Source organism: Anolis carolinensis, chromosome 3 (assembly GCF_035594765.1).
Source record: "Anolis carolinensis isolate JA03-04 chromosome 3, rAnoCar3.1.pri, whole genome shotgun sequence".
Lineage (NCBI taxonomy): Eukaryota > Metazoa > Chordata > Lepidosauria > Squamata > Dactyloidae > Anolis > Anolis carolinensis.
In genome coordinates this window covers 78,390,351-78,409,499 of record NC_085843.1, presented here as the reverse complement: position 1 = coordinate 78,409,499, position 19,149 = coordinate 78,390,351, and the positions used below count along the sequence as shown (strand labels likewise).

The 19,149-nt window shown below is 38.4% G+C and overlaps 1 protein-coding gene across 2 annotated transcripts in view; it reads left to right on the top strand.

Moving 5' to 3' along the window:
• kcnj6 (potassium inwardly rectifying channel subfamily J member 6) overlaps nucleotides 1-19,149 on the top strand; it is a 173,969-nt gene that overhangs the window by 131,966 nt on the left and 22,854 nt on the right. For both annotated transcript variants that reach the window (XM_008107530.3, XM_062975088.1), the window contains exon 2: nucleotides 12,146-13,066. In XM_008107530.3, coding sequence (XP_008105737.1) covers nucleotides 12,169-13,066 — 898 coding nt within the window. In that variant the 5' untranslated portion in view covers nucleotides 12,146-12,168. The remainder of the gene's footprint in view (nucleotides 1-12,145; nucleotides 13,067-19,149) is intronic.

Genomic DNA, 19,149 nt, shown 5'->3' with positions numbered 1-19,149 from the left:
CCTTTACTCCAACCAAAGAATAAAGAAACTTTTGAAAAGTCACTTTTTCTATCGAGAATTCATAAAGCTGTAGAAGCTTTGAATTATTTGTGATCCTGCTGAGCTATGCTGGATATATTTTAGGATGTATAAGATAGGCAGGTTGAAAAGATCATGCATCAATATGGAATGAGGATAATTCTAAAATATATCACTTTGCCGAACTCTCATATAACAGTATGTGTGAACAAGTTGATTAACTCCAGTGAGAAGGAGCAATGTTTCCTTGTTATGGCCTACTATGTCTTTCAGATCTCCGTTTTTGTTGGAAATAGCAACTTCCCAAGTCTCTTAACTGTTTATTTGTTAATGTATATATTTGCTTACCTGTATGTTTATGTTGATTTGCTAGTTTGACTTACCTCTTTGGTGTGGGGGTTATAGACTTGTAATTGAGCATGTTCAGACTCAGGACTCCATTTTGTATTCAGTATTGTCTTTGGTCTTCAATGAAAGCAGATGCATGTGTCCAGACCTCAGTGGATGCATGTTTCTGTTTAGAGACTTCAGTAGAGAAGTATGATTTCGAACTTCAGTGAGTACAACTATACTTAAAGACTATGGATTATTGATTAAGAATGATATCCTGTGTACTCAACACAGAGAAGCTTCATCCTATCTGTTACTAAACTTAAATAAGAAATGTGCCTATATGGTGAATTAATACAAGATGTTTGTGAGTAAACAAGATATATTATTTTTCAAAGAAGACTTTGTTTTTTTTATCTCTGAGTGCATATTTTAAACTAAGAGGTTTCGAGGGAGTGTGTATCTTTTGGGAAACTAGAAATAAACATCTTTAAAACTCTGCTGACCAAATATATTTTTGTAGTAGCATGTTTTTATCTTTGGCAATTTAAAGTCATGATTTGTCAGTTTAACAGCTGAGTTACCTGTGTTCCATGAATGCTTGTGAATATCACTTATTCAAAGAGCTAACTTCTAACAAGGTCATGTTTTTCTTAACTAGCGGTTTTCAAAAGGTGGTCTCCACATATTCATGGAAATTTACATTTTCCAAAGGATTTGTGCCCAGAGAAATATTTTTTTCATTGCTTCTGAGTACAGAAGGTATTCATGTTTACTTGGCAGTACATGGGAAGAGAATGCATAAGGAGGGGAGCCAGTGCAGTGTAATGGTTAGAGCAAGGGTAAATTCATTTTCAGATAAGTTCTCAGTTGGGCCATTTTTTCCATTGTGGCTTCCCGAAAAAGCTTGAAATCCAAGTTAATAGCATATTGGATCTTATGGGCTCACCCAGACAAACCAAATGTAGTATTTAAGTAGTCAATTTCTGTACTCTTACTGCTTTCGGCCCGGTCCCCACAATTCAGACAACTGTGGCATGTTAGCTATGGATATATGTAATCCTTTTCTCCTTCCTAATTTTTCATTCTTTTTCTAGTTGTATTTTATTAAATCATAGAATTTTAAAGATGGAACAAAAACATCTAATTCAGGAATACACAAGTAAAACAATCCTTTGAAAAGTCCACCCTCTCAGGCAATCCATTCCACTGCTGAAAAAAAACCTCTTCAAGATGTTTAGGTACAATCTCTTTTGTTGCAATTTAGATAGAATGTCTTTCTTTGTAATTTCTTGTAGTTTGTGTTCTAGTCTCTGGAGCAGCAGAAAACAAGCATGCTCCATCTTCTGCATGACATCCAGTTATTTAAAGATAGCTATCATGTCACCTCTCCGTTTCCTCGTCTCTAGCCTAAATATATCAGCTCTCTTCTCCATGGGGCTTGATGTCCAAAATTGATCATTTTGGACCACATTTTCTGGACATCTTCCAGCCTGTCAATCTCCTTCTTGATTTATGGCACCCAGAACTGGATACAGTTTTCCAGGTGAGGTCTGACTAAAAAAGAATAGAATGGCACTACTACTTCTCTTAATCTGGACACTATATTCCTGTTGATGCAGCCCAAAATTGCATTGGTTTTTTTGGCTGCTGCACCACACTGTTGACAGCTTAGCTTGTAGTTTATCTATTTGATTAATTGATCGATACCCTGCTTGTTACACAATCTGGAGTACAACAGTTTAAACAGCATTAAAACCATACATTGAATTAAAACACTACTTTTAAAACACTAAAATTAAAACCATTGAAACACTTAAATGCACATTACACATTAAATAGCACAATCAGTTGTACATAATTCCACCTCGGTCAACCAAGGCTGGAGAGCTGTTTAAACAAGAAGATCTTTGCTCGCTGGAAAATGTCAGATCTTTTTCACAAGTACTGTTTTCAAACCAGGTATCATCCATCCTACAGCTGTACATGTCATTTTTCCTGCCAAGATGGACTAATGTATACATTTGTTTAATTTGTTTTGGCTCATTTCTATAATCCGTCAAGATCATTCTGAATTCTCATCCATCTCCTGGAGTACTCACTACCTCACATTCATTTGATATCATCTGCAACTGTGAAACCCTCTATTTCAGCATCTAAGTAGTACACACAAATATTAAACACCTCCATGTTCAGGACAGAATCCTGAGTCTCCCCATTAGACACTTCTCTTCAAGTAGATGAGCAACAGCTGGTGAGCACTTTCTGAAATTGATCTGTTGTCCACCAATTACAGATCCACCTAACTGTAACCCTATCCAGACTACAGTTGTCTTGTTTTTCTGCGAGAATATCGTATGGGATCTCGATAAAAGCCTTGTGAAATCAAGATATATCACATCCTAATCTATTAAACTTGTAACTTTAAGCCATGCAATTGCTGTCTTCCTTTCTAAGGCCCCTTCCACACAGCTGAATAAAATCTCACATTATCTGCTTTGAACTGGGTTATATGTCTGTGTGGAACGGTCCTAAGTATGCTCAAACTGGTTGTAAATTAGCAGTCCTGGAATCCTTCCTGTTATTGAGATCAAACTGAGTGGTCAGTACTTGCTTGGATCATATTTTCCTCTTTTGAAAATGGACTCAATATCTGTTCCTCAATCAACTAGGACTGCTCCTTTTCTCCAATAAGTCTCACTGATCTCACTGAGATTACATCTGCATGCTTTTATAGTATTCCTAGATATAGGACCTCTAGCCCTGGAGACTTGAATTCATTTAAATTAGCTAGATATTCTTTTACTACCTATTTACTGATTGTGAGCAATTCTCTCCCTTCTGCATGATTTATTCTATTTTCACCAATTGAAGCACTTTTTTTCCTTTTGGGAAAGGACAGAGACAAATAAAGTATTATACAATCAGCCTTCCCTCTGTCCCCTATTACCTTTTTACCAGCTTCTCTACACAGTGGCCCTACCTAGAATCCCTTTTAGACTGCTTTTAGGTATTTTAAAATATTGTTTTAATGTGTTTTATCTTTCTATTGCCTTCACTGGCTTTTATTTGTTCATTACCTTGGGAGTACTAGTAGGCTGAGAGGCGATACAGAAATACTTTAAATGAATAAATAATACATTTCCCTATTCTTCCTCTTGCTCTGCACATAGCACATAGCCAAAAACATATTTTCATTCTTTTTAACCTCTCCAACAAGCAATGGTTATTTATTTGTATTTCTCTTCATGGTTTCCCCCTTTTTCCATTTCTTTTGCATGCCTGTTTACAAGTTTGAGTTCTTCATATTCTCTTTCTTCTCCAAAGGCTCATGTTTTATTTATATATTTTAAAAATTCTCTGTAGCATTAGTGCTTAGGTGGCAAGCTGAAATTCCCTTGCAAACCAGTTCAGTATTCCTTTGGTTAATGATATCCTCACTTCAGGCTGTCTCTGGTGCCATCTCTCATTTGCACAAATACCCATGGAGTTACTCCCTTTCCCCATCCTATGGCTCTTCTTTTGAAAAGAACATCTCCAAATTAGAGTTGACTCAGCAAACAAGATCACCCTTTCTACCAACAACCCTGTTTCCTCTTTTCAGCATATGCCAGTAAGCTCTACTGCTAATATACTTGAATTTTGTGACAGCTCTGTCAAGTTTTGGTCCATAAGCCAGAGTACACAATCCGAACATCTATGTCTACAGGCAATTGATTGGTTTGAGCAAGAGGCCATTTTCACACCTTGCAGGTAGATTTTCTGGTAAAATCTGGTATGGCTACAAAAAAGACAAAAATACTGAGAGCTTGGTTTGATCCAGTAGAATAATATTTTGAATGTCTAGGTCCATTTTAGCATGGGTCTAACTTTAACTTCCTTTCCAAAAACGAGAGTCTGGAGAGATATTTTCTGTTGAGCTTCAAATGACAAGCTGTAGAAATTTGTACGAGAACCTTTTTTTTATCAAATGTTATCACTAAATTCCCATTTAGTGAGCACAGATAAGATAGCTTTTCCCATAGTTAATGTACTTGGGAGTACTGTAATCTTTAAATAATAATATGTTTTTATTCACCCTCATAACTGGCACTGGATGGAAAAAAGCAAATCCAGCTGGTTTCTCTCTATACTCTGCCACTGATTACAAAGGATATAGCTCACTGACATGTGATGCATTAAATAAAATATATTAAACACCCTTAAGCAGAGGTGTGTGCTTTGACTTGGTACAAATCAAGTGAATGAAATAGCATAGAAAATAACTGCAGGTTAAATTTTAAACATAGTTATAGTGGAGGGGAGAGAGTAAAATGGGCTTTCATATGAGATGGTGAGCATTAAACTCCTGCATCCCTAAAATTATGTTATTCATTATTTCATTATTTCAGCAGTGGAAAATTTCAGAACCTGGAATCAAACTAACCTCCCTTGGGGTCCTTTCTATAGCCAGAACATTGTTAAACCAGAGTGTCAACAAAAAGGCAGTTGTGTTGTCAAAGGCTTTCATGGCCAGAATCACTGGGTTGCTGTGAGTTTTCCAGGCTGTATGGCCATGTTTCAGAAGCATTCCATCCTGACGTTTCACCCACATCTGTCGCAGGCATCCTCAGAGGTTGTGAGATCCTTACAACCTCTGAGGATGCCTGCCATAGATGTGGGCAAAATGTCAGGAAACAATGCTTCTGGAACATGGCCACACAGCCCGGAAAACTCACAACAACCCTAAATAACAGTTCTTTTGTAACTTGTATCAATTGGCAGTAAAATAACATTTTTGTGAACTGGTTGCACACCAGTTATCAACTAGCCTGAACAATAGGGAACACAGTACCAGACAGCTGAACTGAAGTCTCAAAATCATACAGCCAACAAATCAATATAAAAAGAACACAGAGGAGAGATGGAAGGAATGTTTACAGTTAGTTGTGAGCAGGGAGACAGTGTTTGTGAGAGAGACAACTCTGAGATTGCTGAAGGGAAAACTCCCTTAGGGTACAATTGCTCTGTTTGAAGAGCTTATGTAGAATTAAAGGTCTGCTTTTAGAGTTTGCTCTAGATATGTTTTGCTCCATAAATAAACAGGTATCACAAAACCACCAAAATCCCTCAGTATATTCTCTCATCAAAAGGAATCTAAACTGTCAACACTTGGCCATGGGACACCTTCACACTTGGCAAAGTTAAATGGCTAAAACAGCATTTTGTATGAAAGCTGTTCTCCAGTCTGGAGACTTGCAAGGAAAGGGAATAAAAGTGGAGGGGAACAAAATGTGTGGGGGGGGGGATAAGGGAGGGGGTGGTACAGATGAAGGTATAACAGCTTATACTGGGTCTTCAGAATCATCGCAGCTGAAACTTCCTTTGAACTCGCAGCATAAGAAAAAGAAGTAAGAAATATTTTTGAGACCACGACTCTCAAAACCCCACGGTGGCCATGCTAATAGGTATCTTCTTCTGTGCTCTGATTCTACTGCATTATGTAATATAGAGCAATAGATCTGTGTAGGAGCTGCTGTACCAATTGTAACATCAAGGGTTTTTTCAATGCTATATATATTGGTTGACAACCAAACACAGGGATTTCACTGCATGCTGAAGTTTTATCTTTACTTTGAAATAAGTAGGTGATGCAAGGCAGGTATATGCTTGACAGCTGAAAAAAGATCTGAGGCAATTAAAAAAATGAAGCATGTCCTTTTGGAAGCAATTTGCCTCCCTCTAGAAATTTTTGCATGCTTAACTCTATCTACGCTATAGAAAAACAAAGCGAGAAAAGAAAAACAACATTCCAGCATCTGTTATCAAATCAGAAACATCAATGCTCTGTTCTCTACAACAACTTGTCACAGAATACATGCTGTTGTTGAGATTTCTTCTTTCTTCAGAGCTATCCATTACTCCATGCATTACTGCTATTACAGTTATTGGTGCAAAACCTGAGGTCATAGAAGACTCTGCTAAAAGCTGCTGTGTCAAAGATTCAGGTAATGCTAGCCCAACCTCATGGAAGCCAAGTCAGAGAGCGGATTTGGACAGTCTTTGTAATTTCTCATTTTTTTATTGTATCCTTAATGCCAGAGTAAAGGAAAGATGTGTGCCTAACTATGTGGCCTTGGCTTCTATGAACCTCAATTGGAGGATGTGGTAGGGGTGCCATTTGCTGCTCTACTTCAAACTGCAAAATATCTGGTGCTGCCCCAGCCCTATACTTCTGACATTGCTTAGATAGGAAACTTGGATATAGAATAAAAATATTGTTAGCAGATCCTGAAAATCGCACACAACTCCCATAATGCTCAGACTCGAATGCCCCCAGTTGAAGAGTTTTTGGAACATATTTATAGAAGTCGGTAACATTATAGGATTAAACATCCCCCAGATGCTAGGTTAGCATTATTAATGGATGCCACAAAGTTGAATTTAGAAATTGAAAAGAAAGAATTGATTATTATTTTACTCACAGTGGCGAGACTTATAATTGCAAGGAATTGGAAGATAGTAACCAATCTCACACTGGAAGCATGGTATGGGGAGGTATGAAACATAGCCTTAAATGATAAATTATCAATGAAAATGAGGGTGTTCAAGGGGAAAACTAATAGATCTGATTTTGATTTATACTGATAAGCTTTTATTAAATATGTTCTAGAAAGTAAAAAAGGAAAGCAATACAACCTTGTTGGTCAGGAATTTTGGATATGACATTTATTTAACGGTTGACTTACAAATTTTATGGTAAATGAAATTGTACTTGTTCAGGCCTTGGTGGTGGGGTTATGTGTTTGTAAAATGTTCATTGTTTTGTGTTCTGTTTCACTGTAAGTTGTTAATGTATGTAAATAAAAATTAATTAAAATTTTAAAAATGTGTTGTACTTGTAAAAAATGATGCTCAGACTTACTTCCGTTAGTGATTCCCCCCATGCAATTTATTACAGTGAGGGAGAAAGAGAGGTCTTCCTAATTTGCTTGGCTGCCTTGAATTACACAAGAAGAGAAAGAGGACAGTGTCTGCTATTCTGTTCCACCCTTGCTTATTATTGGGGGTCTTAGCCTTCATGTTTTGTCATCATGAGTGTGGCTCCATAACAAAAGGAAATGCTCTTGTGTTAAAGAGATAAGCTATCCCTCTTGATAGGCAGAGTAGTCTTTGTCTTAGATAGGATATTTCTTGGCCCTGGGCACGTAGTACCCATCATCCCCTTGTGTTGTGATAAAACGTGTGGTGGCCAAGCAAGAAGAATAGAAAAATAGTCACCTTTCCCTCCTCCCTCCACTTCCATATTGAAAGTGTATTCGCTTACATAACAGGCTATGTGAAGGATGAATATGAATACCAGGAATTAAATTATTGACATGTTTGGTTGCTGGATTAGGTATCTCCTTGTTTTTCAGATTCAAACTGAAAAACAAGTGTATACATATTACTAGTTAAAAGAAAGGGCTGCAAGAATATTGGAAAAATAAAAATGTATGGTTGGTTTACACCTTTGTGGCCAGCCAACTAACTGTAGCATACCTCTAGATCTATTTTCAACCTTTGCTGTTAAGTCCTTTGCTACTCCAGAACACAATAGCCAATAACTGGGTGGTAGCATCCCTCTACATCACCCCATAGCAATACGCCTCAAATTATGTTCTGTTCATCATAATAACTGCAAAAACAAACACATACTTATTGCAAGAAAGAAACAGATCTCTATTTCAGCAAATAAAACAGAAAAGCAAAGCAAAGGAAACTCAAGGGATTATTTAATTAAAGTGACTGTGATTCTGAAGAATTATCTGTCATAGTAAACGGTAAAGGTTTCCCCTTGACATTAAGCCTAGGAGTGTCTGACTCTGGGGGATAGTGCTCATCTCAATTTCTAAGCCGAAGAGCCGGCGTTGTCTGTAGACACCTCCATGGTCACGTGGCTGGCATGACTGCATGGAGCGCCATTACCCTTCTGCCAGAGCAGTAGCTATTAATCTACTCACATTTGCATGTTTTCGAACTGTTGGGTTGGCAGAAGCTGGGGCTAACAGTGGGAGCTCGCCCTGCCCCCCCAGATTCGAATTGCAAACCTTTCGGTCAGCACAATCAGCAGACTCTGTGAGGCTTTTCCAGATGAAGCTTTTGCTTCATTCGTTGGATTTTTCAAAAAGTCTAATCTTAAATTGCCCCTATTTCAGTTTTCAGTCTCTAAATTGATGCTGTGGTTCTATGTCATGTCGCAAATTTTAAAAATAACACCACCGCCCCAAAAAATACACATCTATATGTGTATAGATAGAGATATAGAGATATAAACAGACAAACCAAAATGCTATGCACTTAAAAAAACTACAATTCCAGCTTTCTCCTGGTGGCTGATTTTTTGTTGTAGGATTAGAACTACCACTAATGTGAATGATGTTGCAATGGGAGGTAAGGAATGACAATGAAGTGTAGAAAGAAAGAGCAATATATACTGAATTTTCCTGTGTCTCTTGGTCTGATTTCCTGTTTCCAAATGTAGTAAGCGGACACTGTCCCCAAACCAGCATTAAAGTAAAATTCAATTACCAGACTGGATGCTTTTGTATGAGGAATACGGTGCAGATAGGGAGATTTGTCCTTCACCTCATCAGCAGAATTTCTTGGGCTGAATTTTTACAGAGGAATATTTCATCATGTAAACCTTCACCTGCAGTTTGCAGTGAAACATTTCAGAAATAGGTCTCTTGTGTACAAGCTGTTTTGGACATGTGTATGAGAGAGAAAAGGATACCTCAGTGGGCTTAAAGAAACCATATGCATGTGCATAGAAGTATGATAAGGAAATGAACTCCACTATATGTAGATAGATAAGCATGTTTCTCTGTCTGTATATGCCAGAGAATGCAGAGGCATTTTTGGTAGTACTACCTGTCACATACGGGTAAAATAGTAGCTACTGCTAGCAGAAACCAACTGATGTAATTTGGATAAATCCAAACCAACATGAGACCTTAATAATTCTGCAGCGCCCGTTCTATTCTGTTAGTAAAACAGTGCCAGGAATTAATGCCATACTGTGAAACATTCTACATTTTATGGTAATATTTATCATGCCTCAATATGAATGTTTTTTTTAGCATGGATAAGTAAAGGTAAAGGTTTTCCCTGACGTTAAGTCCAGTCGTGACCGACTCTGGGGGTTGGTGCTCATCTCCATTTCTAAGCCGAAGAGCCGGCGTTCTCCGTAGACACCTCCAAGGTCATGTGGCCAGCATGACTGCATGGGCCACCGTTACCTTCCTGCCGGTTGGCAGGAGCGGGGACTAACAGCGGGCGCTCATTCCTTTCGGTCTGCAAGTTCAGCAGCTCAGTGCTTTAACACACTGCGCCACCACCAGGGGCCCAGTGGATACCAACATGAAAAATTGTTACTAATTTTGTTGTATGCCTTGAAGCAGGGGTCCTCAAACTTTTTAAGCCGAGGGCCGGTCCACAATCCTTCAGACTGTTGAGGGGCCGGATTATCATTTGAAAAAAAAATTCCGATGCACACTGCACATGTCTTATTTGTAGTGCAAAAACAACAACAAGAACAATGAAAGAACATTACAATATTTTAAAATAAAAACAATTTTAACCAACATACATTTATCAGGATTTCAATGGGAAGTGTGGTCCTGCTTCTGGCCAATGAGATAGTCAAGTTAATTAGGGTTGTTGTTGTTGTTGCTGTTGTTGTTGTGTGCCTTCAAGTCATTTCAGACTTTGGGTGAGCCTAAGTCTAAAATGTATTTATTTATTTACTGCATTTATTCACTACATTTGTATCACACCCTTCTCACCCCAAAGGGGACTCAGAGTGGCTTACAAATTATATGTACATACAATATATTATATTATTAGCATAGCACAATATTAGCATTATATATTACTATATTGAACTATACCACTATACTGTAATATTATTAGTAATATTATATGTCATATAGAATATATAATTAATATTATTATATGGTATTATTATTAGTGTTATATTGTACTAGCTGTGCCCGGCCCCGCGTTGCTGTGGCGTTGTGTGGTGGTGTTGGTGAGAAATTGTTGAGGTAGTGGTTGTATTTAATGTCTGTTGTATGGCTGTCTTTATGTTTAGTATGCACACTGAAGTGGATTATATGGCAGTGTGGAGTCAAGATAATCCAGTTCAAAGCAGATAATATAAGATTCTAAATTGGTTATATAGATGTGGAAGGGCCTTGAGTCTACACTGCCATATAATCCAGTGCAAATTAGATAATCTGTGGAAAAGACCTAAGTGAGGCCTAACTCTGCCTGTCCCCTGGGCTGAGTAGGTTGCTAGGAGACCAAGTGGGCGGAGCTTAGCCTTCCAACTGGCAGCAATTGGATAAAAACTATTATTCGTCTCCCTCTAATTAGGACTTTATTTTTCTTTTCTTTTTGTTGTATCAACCTAGAGCCGTGAATGATGGGTTGTGTTGTCAAATTTTGAGGTTGGGGGGCCTGTAGTTTTGTTGTTTTGTCCGCTGCCCTGATGCCATCACTCTTTTATATATATAGATTACATTATAATATTATTATCAATGTTATATGTATATACACTATATTATATTATAAAACTGAGGGCGGGGGCCAGGTAAATGACCTCGGAGGGCCGCATCCGGCCCCCGGGCCTTAGTTTGGGGACCCCTGCCTTGAAGTCATTTCTGAGGTATGGTGACCCTAAGATGGATCCTAAGATGGTGAGATTTGCTATTGCCCTCCTCTGAGGCTGACAGGTCACCTAGTGGATTTCCATAGCTAAACTGGAATTTGAGGTCTGGCCTTCCTAATCCAACACTCAAGCCACTAAACAACACTGGCCCTCTACTATTACTTTCTAATGTTCACTTGTGGATTTAATCTGCTCCTAAGGCTAAGAAAGAAGGGTAAACCACAAAAATGTTTGTTTTAAATCGGGGTGAGAATGGTATGCACATTCAGATGTGGCTTTTGTACTGCAAGACTGAGAAGCCATAGTCATCATAGTCATAGTTCAGGGATGCTGACAGAGATTCAGTTCATCAATACCCGGGGAGCCATATGATCCCTATCCTTGCTTGAAAACATTACTCTGTACAATAGGTCCTTGGCTTTGGTTCCAGGACCTCCTGTGGACACCCAAATCCATGGATGTTCAAATCCCATGATATACAATGGTGTAGTAAATGGCAAAACAGCAAAACCAAGCTTAGTTTTTTGGAATTTTAAAAATATGTTCAAGTCATGGATGTCTGAATCCATGGATGCAAAATACATGATTCTGGAAATTAGAAATCCCCAATATTGGGTCTATACAACTTAGCTTTCAAACTCATGGCCAATCCGTATTCCTCATTAACACAGCAGCTATTTCTCAGAAGACCAATATGGATCAAAGTTTGGACCAGCCTTTATAGAAATCCCTACTCAGCCATTAAACTGACAAAGTGATCTTGGCCTGGGTGCCATCTTACAACTTAAACTACTTCAATTTCCTGTAGGAAAAATTGAGACTAAATTCCTGTGCCCCACCACCACCACCAAATGTAATAAATAGTAGTAATCATAAATTTATAATGAAAATGAAATAGGCTATTTATTTGAACCATCAATCAAAGTTAACAATCATATAGCCAGCTGCTGGTCCTTTTATTGGTAAGTCTACTATTAATGCTTTAGTATCCCCCAGAAAATCTTTAGTTGTTTCATATTACTGATATAGTAAGTATTAATGTGCTGATAAATCAGTCTTTTGTAGTTCCAGAAGTATTTATGTTCTCTTTTTCTTTAATGGCAGCTAATGTGCTGGAAGGAGACTCAATGGAGCAGGACGTGGAGAGCCCTGTTACAATTCATCCACCAAAGTTGCCAAAACAAGCCAGAGAAGATCTGCCAAAGCATTTAAACAAAGAATGTACCAAGAGAAGAATCCAGAGGTACGTTAGGAAGGATGGAAAGTGCAACGTTCACCATGGAAATGTAAGAGAGACTTATCGTTACCTGACTGATATCTTCACTACCTTGGTTGACCTCAAGTGGAGATTCAACCTTTTTATATTTGTCATGGTTTACACTGTGACTTGGCTGTTCTTTGGATTCATCTGGTGGTTAATTGCATACATCCGAGGAGATATGGAGCACATAGGAGATAAGAAATGGACCCCTTGTGTCAGTAACCTCAATGGGTTTGTCTCAGCCTTTTTATTCTCCATAGAGACAGAAACTACAATTGGATATGGCTATCGGGTCATCACAGACAAATGTCCTGAAGGGATTATCCTGCTTTTAGTTCAGTCTGTTCTAGGATCTATAGTTAATGCCTTCATGGTTGGCTGTATGTTTGTAAAAATTTCTCAACCCAAGAAGAGGGCAGAAACTTTGGTGTTTTCTACCAATGCTGTCATTTCCATGCGAGATGGAAAGCTATGCCTGATGTTCCGCGTTGGGGATCTTAGGAATTCACACATTGTGGAAGCATCAATACGAGCCAAGTTGATCAAGTCTAAACAGACAAAGGAGGGAGAATTTATACCACTTAATCAGACAGATATCAATGTGGGTTATTATACAGGGGACGATCGCCTGTTTTTGGTTTCACCACTGATCATCAGCCATGAAATAAACCAACAGAGTCCTTTCTGGGAGATTTCCAAAGCCCAATTGCCCAAAGAAGAATTAGAAATAGTTGTAATCCTAGAAGGAATGGTGGAAGCAACAGGTAACATTTCTTTTCTGCATGTTTACTGTAATTTGAAACTTCTTCTAAAACATTAAAGGGATATGTTGCATTGTATAAGAGCCAAAAGGTAACCTGCATAAATATGCAAAAAGCTAATCTATCAATGTTTGTCACACCATGTATCCTCAGGTCTAAGGGTTAACTTTGTTCCTATAGCAAGTGTGTGATAAAAAAAGGAATGAAAAAGTAGTCATAGAGTAAAAAAAAAAGGGGCAGATTTTCTCAACCGCTGATTGGAATCAGTAAAAATCATGTCAGAATGCTGTATTGTTTGTGCATTTATGCATCTGTGAACCTGATCCTGCACTAACTTTCAAATATATTCAGTTTATCACAAGGAAGGCCAAAAATTGTGCACCAAGGAAAGGTATGTTGAATTATGGGGTTATTCTCACATAAAATCGATGGCACAGTAAAAGGACATGTTGTTTGTCAGAAATGAATGATTATGTTAGTTTTTTCTTGATGTTGCTTCTTTTCTTTTTTCTTTTTTTTCTTTTCTTTTTTTACCTATTCTCTCACCCTCCTTTCAGGAAAAACTACAGGCACTCTCCACTGTTGCAGTTTGCTATATTTCCCAAAAGGGATACATTCTAGGAGAGGAGAGGAGGTTTGCCATTACCTTCCTCTGAGGTTGAGACATTTATTGAAGGCTACCTGATGGTTTTTCATGACTGAGCAGGAATTCAAACCTTGGTCTCTAAGAAACCTAGTTCAGTACTAAAATCATGAGACCATCCTGACTGGTATCATGATTTGAGTATTGGACTAGGATTCTAAGAGACCAAGATTTATTGACATTTAGTTAAAGTTCATTCTGCCAACCATTCAAAACATATATTATTATTTTAACTATATGTTGTCATGGAAATCAGATACATTTCATTGCATCACACTTTCCAAAATTGCCATGTTTATCTAGGTTTTCTCCCACACCCAATGAGATTTCTGAACAATTGACTCTGGATTCACTCTACAGCATATTAAAAGCTCAGTTTAATTGACAGTACATGCTACTCATTATATCAAAGGGAGCAAGAAGTAAAAGAAAGCGACCAAATGGATTCTAAACTGTACAGATGGAATTTGTTCTTCCAAACAAAAAGCACGTAAACATGCACTACAGACTGTTCTTTCCAGACAAAAACCTTGATAGGATTTGGGTCTATAGAAGTGCATTTCATCAACAATTCATAAAGCCAGCACATAGGACAACAATGGGAAAAAACAGGTGAACTCACATGAAAAGGAGAGACAGCCACAAAAACCTGTTAAAATATCAAGTCAAGGTGATGACAGCCAATACAAATTGTATTTTGGAGGGACATATTGCCTTGAGAATGTTGAAATAAAATAAAAACTGTAAAATGTTATTGTCAACCTACAGCTCAGAGATTGTGATGATGATTACAGTGAACAATAATTGTGACTTTGAGAGAACAGGGCAAATAAAACTAGTTCACAGCACTGAGCAAACATGAAGTGTATAAGAAGATGGCATCTACTCCATGTAAATCCCACATACTTAAAGCAGAGTGAAAAGATCAAGAGCCCAGTCCTAGTACTAAAATTTCATTTGAAGTGGAATGTTAACAATTTTGTGTTGTTGTGTTCTTTTTATTTATTTATTTATTTATTTACAGCATTTATATTCTGCCCTTCTCACCCCGAAGGGAACTCAGGGCGGATCACATTACACATATTAGGCAAACATTCAATGCCTTTTAACATAGGACAAAGACAAACAACATAGCTCCGAGCGGGCCTCGAACTTATGACCTCCTGGTCAGTGATTCATTGCAGTTAATTGCACTGGCTTGCTCTCCCATCTGCGCCACAGCCCCGGGCTTTTTGTCCCTTGGCACTACTTTGAATAGCCCTTTTCTGTGAAGAATTAATGGAAAAACTCAATTTATATTCCAGATAGAAACCCAATAGAAAGGACAAGACCAGTTCTGTCCTCACTGCTTGATTCAGTATGAAGTGAAGTGTGGAATATTTTTTTAAAAATCTATGACTTCCAAAAGCCACCAACCAACATGGTCAGTGGTGCAGAAGTACAGAACTGTCAACAATGGAGCTGGACATTGATTTCTGTGTTTGCCACCCAGAAAATGAAACTATGCTCCACACTGGCCTCAGAGCCCCTGGGAGTATTCAGGTGTTCTACTCCTGACCCACAGCTCTCCAGCCATCTGCTTCAATGATGGGAATGACATGGTCACTGTTCATCCCCTTTTCCCTGTGCTCCCAAGCACTAGCCAGCACAGACAGCTGAATGGTTCACATTCAAGCCAGTCTGCTAGCCACACTGTGCCTGAAGTACAGGACTGCTCTGCAGCTTTGGCAAAACTCCAAGCATTCCCCAACGTTGATTAACTAGGAGCTTAACTAGTTCAGTCTGGTTTACATTTCATTAAGGACCAAAAGTCACTGGACATTATTTGAACATTTATGAGTGACTTTGGGTCCACTTTGGGTTTTAGGGCTGGTGTAGACAAGTTCTTGGTGGTATCTGGATGGAACCAGGAGTTTCATGTTGCTTTGCTCTTCTTGTTGGAGGGAGATGGTAAAGTGGTATCTACCCCTTGGCTCAAGCAGGCAGGTCCATCCCAACAGTCCAGGTTAGACCCTAAGTTCCCCACTGCTTGGAGTACAAACCATCAGTTATGTCTGAATTGGTGTATCCTGAAATTTTTACACGATACTGATTCCCCCAGTTCCCAATAAAAAGTCCACAATGCCAACATTTTTGTTTACTAATAAAACATTCAAGCTTTAAAAAGCTAAAAACCTGAAATTAACTACTGTATATAGATATATTCATTTCCTCATTGCTAATCATCTAAATCTGTTTGCAGTTTCATTTATGTTTTTGACAACTCAAAATCAATGTTTGCAGAAGGGGTTTATGGTTACATAAAAAGCATGCTTACCAGCTGTGGAAAATGTGTTTGAAAAGCAGTAAACTCTGCACACAGAATGCTATTTAGATACCCAGTGAGGCTATTGGATAAATTACCACCATGCAAAGTGGGTTGACTTTTAGATTTAACCCTATTGGCTGGCTGAGAGTCCCTTTGACTATCTACAAATAAATGGATATATTTATTTATCAACATCAGAGCTGTCTATACTCAGAGCTTTACAAAGCTATGACATTTTATGTCAGGGTAGCCGAAATTCTCCTTGTATAGATTATGTAAATTTAGCACAATTTCAGATTTGCATAGTTTGCTTTACTTTTATTATTCAAAAGATATATAGAGCACTGAAACTTTTCCAAGGGGCTACTTAAATCTCCATTCATTCAGAAGATTTACCATTGGGTAAAAAAGACCCATTAGAGTAAATGAGGCATATTACCACATTTACTCATATTTACTCTAACACGTACCTTTGTTGGCAACATTACATCGCTAAAATTGAGATGCGTATTAGATTTCATGGCAGGTTAAAATTGCGCACCTAATCCAACTGGTTGTTGGGCAAGAGATCCCGGCTGGGAACAGAGGAGGGAGAGACAGTAGTGACAGTGAAAAGGCTGGTGGGAAGCTAATGGTGGCTGCGAAAAGACTGGTGGGAAGGCCTGATGGAGGGGCGCAGCTGCCCACCATCCTTTTCACCGCCACTGCCAGCTTCCCACCAGACCTGATAAAGCGGCATGGCTTCCCACCAGTCTTTCTGTGACCACCACCAGCTTCCCACCAGACTGGACGGCTTCCCATCAGCTTTTTCATGGCCACCATTGCCTCACATTACATTTGACAGCAAATCCTTTTTTTTGGAATGCACACCTTCAATACAGAGGCGAGCATTACATTTGATGGTGCATTATACTCAAGTATATAAGATAGTCATAACTAACTTGGTTTAATGTGTTGTTGAAGGCTTTCATGGCCAGAATCACAGGGTTGTTGTGTGTTTTCCGAGCTGTATGGCCATATTCCAGAAGTATTATCTCCTGACGTTTCACCCACATCTATGAATCCGCAGGCATCCTCAGAGGTTGTGATGTGGGCGAAACGTCAGGAGATAATACTTTTGGAACATGGCCATACAGCCCAGAAAACACACAACAACCCTGTAAGTTGATTTACTTATTTCAGTAGGTAGGTATGAGTAACATAGGTCACTGTCCAGAATTTTTGGGGGCTTATCATGTTAGCAGTAAGAGCAAGACTTTTTTAAAAAAAGAAAATAAATACTATCAATATGTTACATTTGATGCTAATAACAAATCTGTTGCTCTCACACCCACCACATTCCTACTAATGAATGCCAATACCCACCAACAGTTTCATTCAGAAAATATTGGTCGGTCTCTATTATGACACATAGCATGTTGATGCTGATCTTAAACATCTGCCAAACATAGAAGAGAAAGTGATGGAGGCATCAAGAAGAAAAATTCAGAAACAGCAAAATAAATAAAAAAATATGGTGACAGCAGTGATTTGAGGATGCTTCAGGCCAAATGGTGATTGAAAACCTGACATTTATCCCAATGTCCTCTGAGAAACTTGCTTGGGCAAATATGCAAATATGAATAATTACATAAGAGCATTCCAAACAAGTAAACAAAAAAATGATGAGCCAAATAAGGTATCAAAATAGAAAAATCCAGAGAGGACCTGCAATTCTTTCCATGTTAGTACAAATAAATAAATGCAAAGAAGTAGTAGGCATACTCAAAAGATTACTATTGTGATGGAACTGTATCCAGCTCCTCTTGTTACGCTGCCCCACCCACAGTTTGAGAATAGTCACGTTTCTGTTAGTTTTACAAAGGTGGAGCTTAAGGAGACCCCTCCTGGTTTGGATCAATAAGTTTGCCCACCCCTTTTTGCCTTTGTATTAAAGAATATTAACAAATTGTATCTTTATTTTTAAAGCTTTCTACACCCTAGTCAAGCACTGGGTAACAAATTTCTCAAAAAAAAACATATATTTGAAATTGAAACCACCTGAAAGTGAAATGTTAAGCTCTGTCTTCCCAGCTTTTATATAAGATAGGATTTGAAGCATATCATTATCTGGAAGCAGAAGCAACTATTTTTATATCATTCATTGCAGATAAGAAAAATTTCCATGATCTTAGAGTCTGTCCACAAATTTACGCTTTTGTAGCGCAACTAGCAATTAAGATTGTGAAATACTGAAATTCTAATTTGGTAGTCTTCAGGCACCATCTTTATATCTAGTGTCACTGTAACTAGACAGACAGACTGTAGAGTGACAATGAATTAAGCCGTAGATTTATTGCAGGCTATACCTTTATAATTAAAAAAACAGTCTTTCTAGGAGATAATGCAAATATGTTAGAAACAGAATCCTTAAAAAATGTAATACTATTCCTTTTCCTCCTACATCACATCCACCTTAATCATCTTACACCCACATAACTGGCTCGACTTCAATGACACTGTCTCCTCTGCAAGCTTAAGAAACTGTTATATATTTCCATGATAACTGAAAATGAACAGTTTTAAAACCAAGTTGTTAAATTCCACATACTTGGAACAGCATGAAGGTGTTGCATGGATTGGCACATGAGGAATGAAGATATTCTTCTGTTTGCACGCATGGACAAAGATGTACACTTCTGAGGACGAGCATTACAATCATCATTTTTGTTGTGTGCCTTTGAATTGTTTCCAACATTTGGTGACCCTGAGATGGACATATCACAAGGCTTTCTCGGGCTGACAGTATGTTATTCATTCAAGGTCACCCGGTGGATTTCCAGAGCCGAGTGGGGAATCATATCCTGGTCTCCAGAGTCAAAGTTGGGCTGGGCTGTGGCACAGGCTGGTTAGTAGCCTGCTGCAATAAATCACTATGACCAAGAGGTCATGAGTTCAAGGCCAGCCCGTGTCGGAGTGAGCACCCGACCATTAAAATAAAAAATAGCCCTGTTCGTTGTTGACCTAAGCAACCCGAAAGATAGTTGCATCTATCAAGTAGGAAATTTAGGTACCACTTATGTGGGGAGGCTAATTTAACTAATTTATGACACCATAAAATCGTCCAGCAGCATTTGGAATGAGGAAGTATCCAAG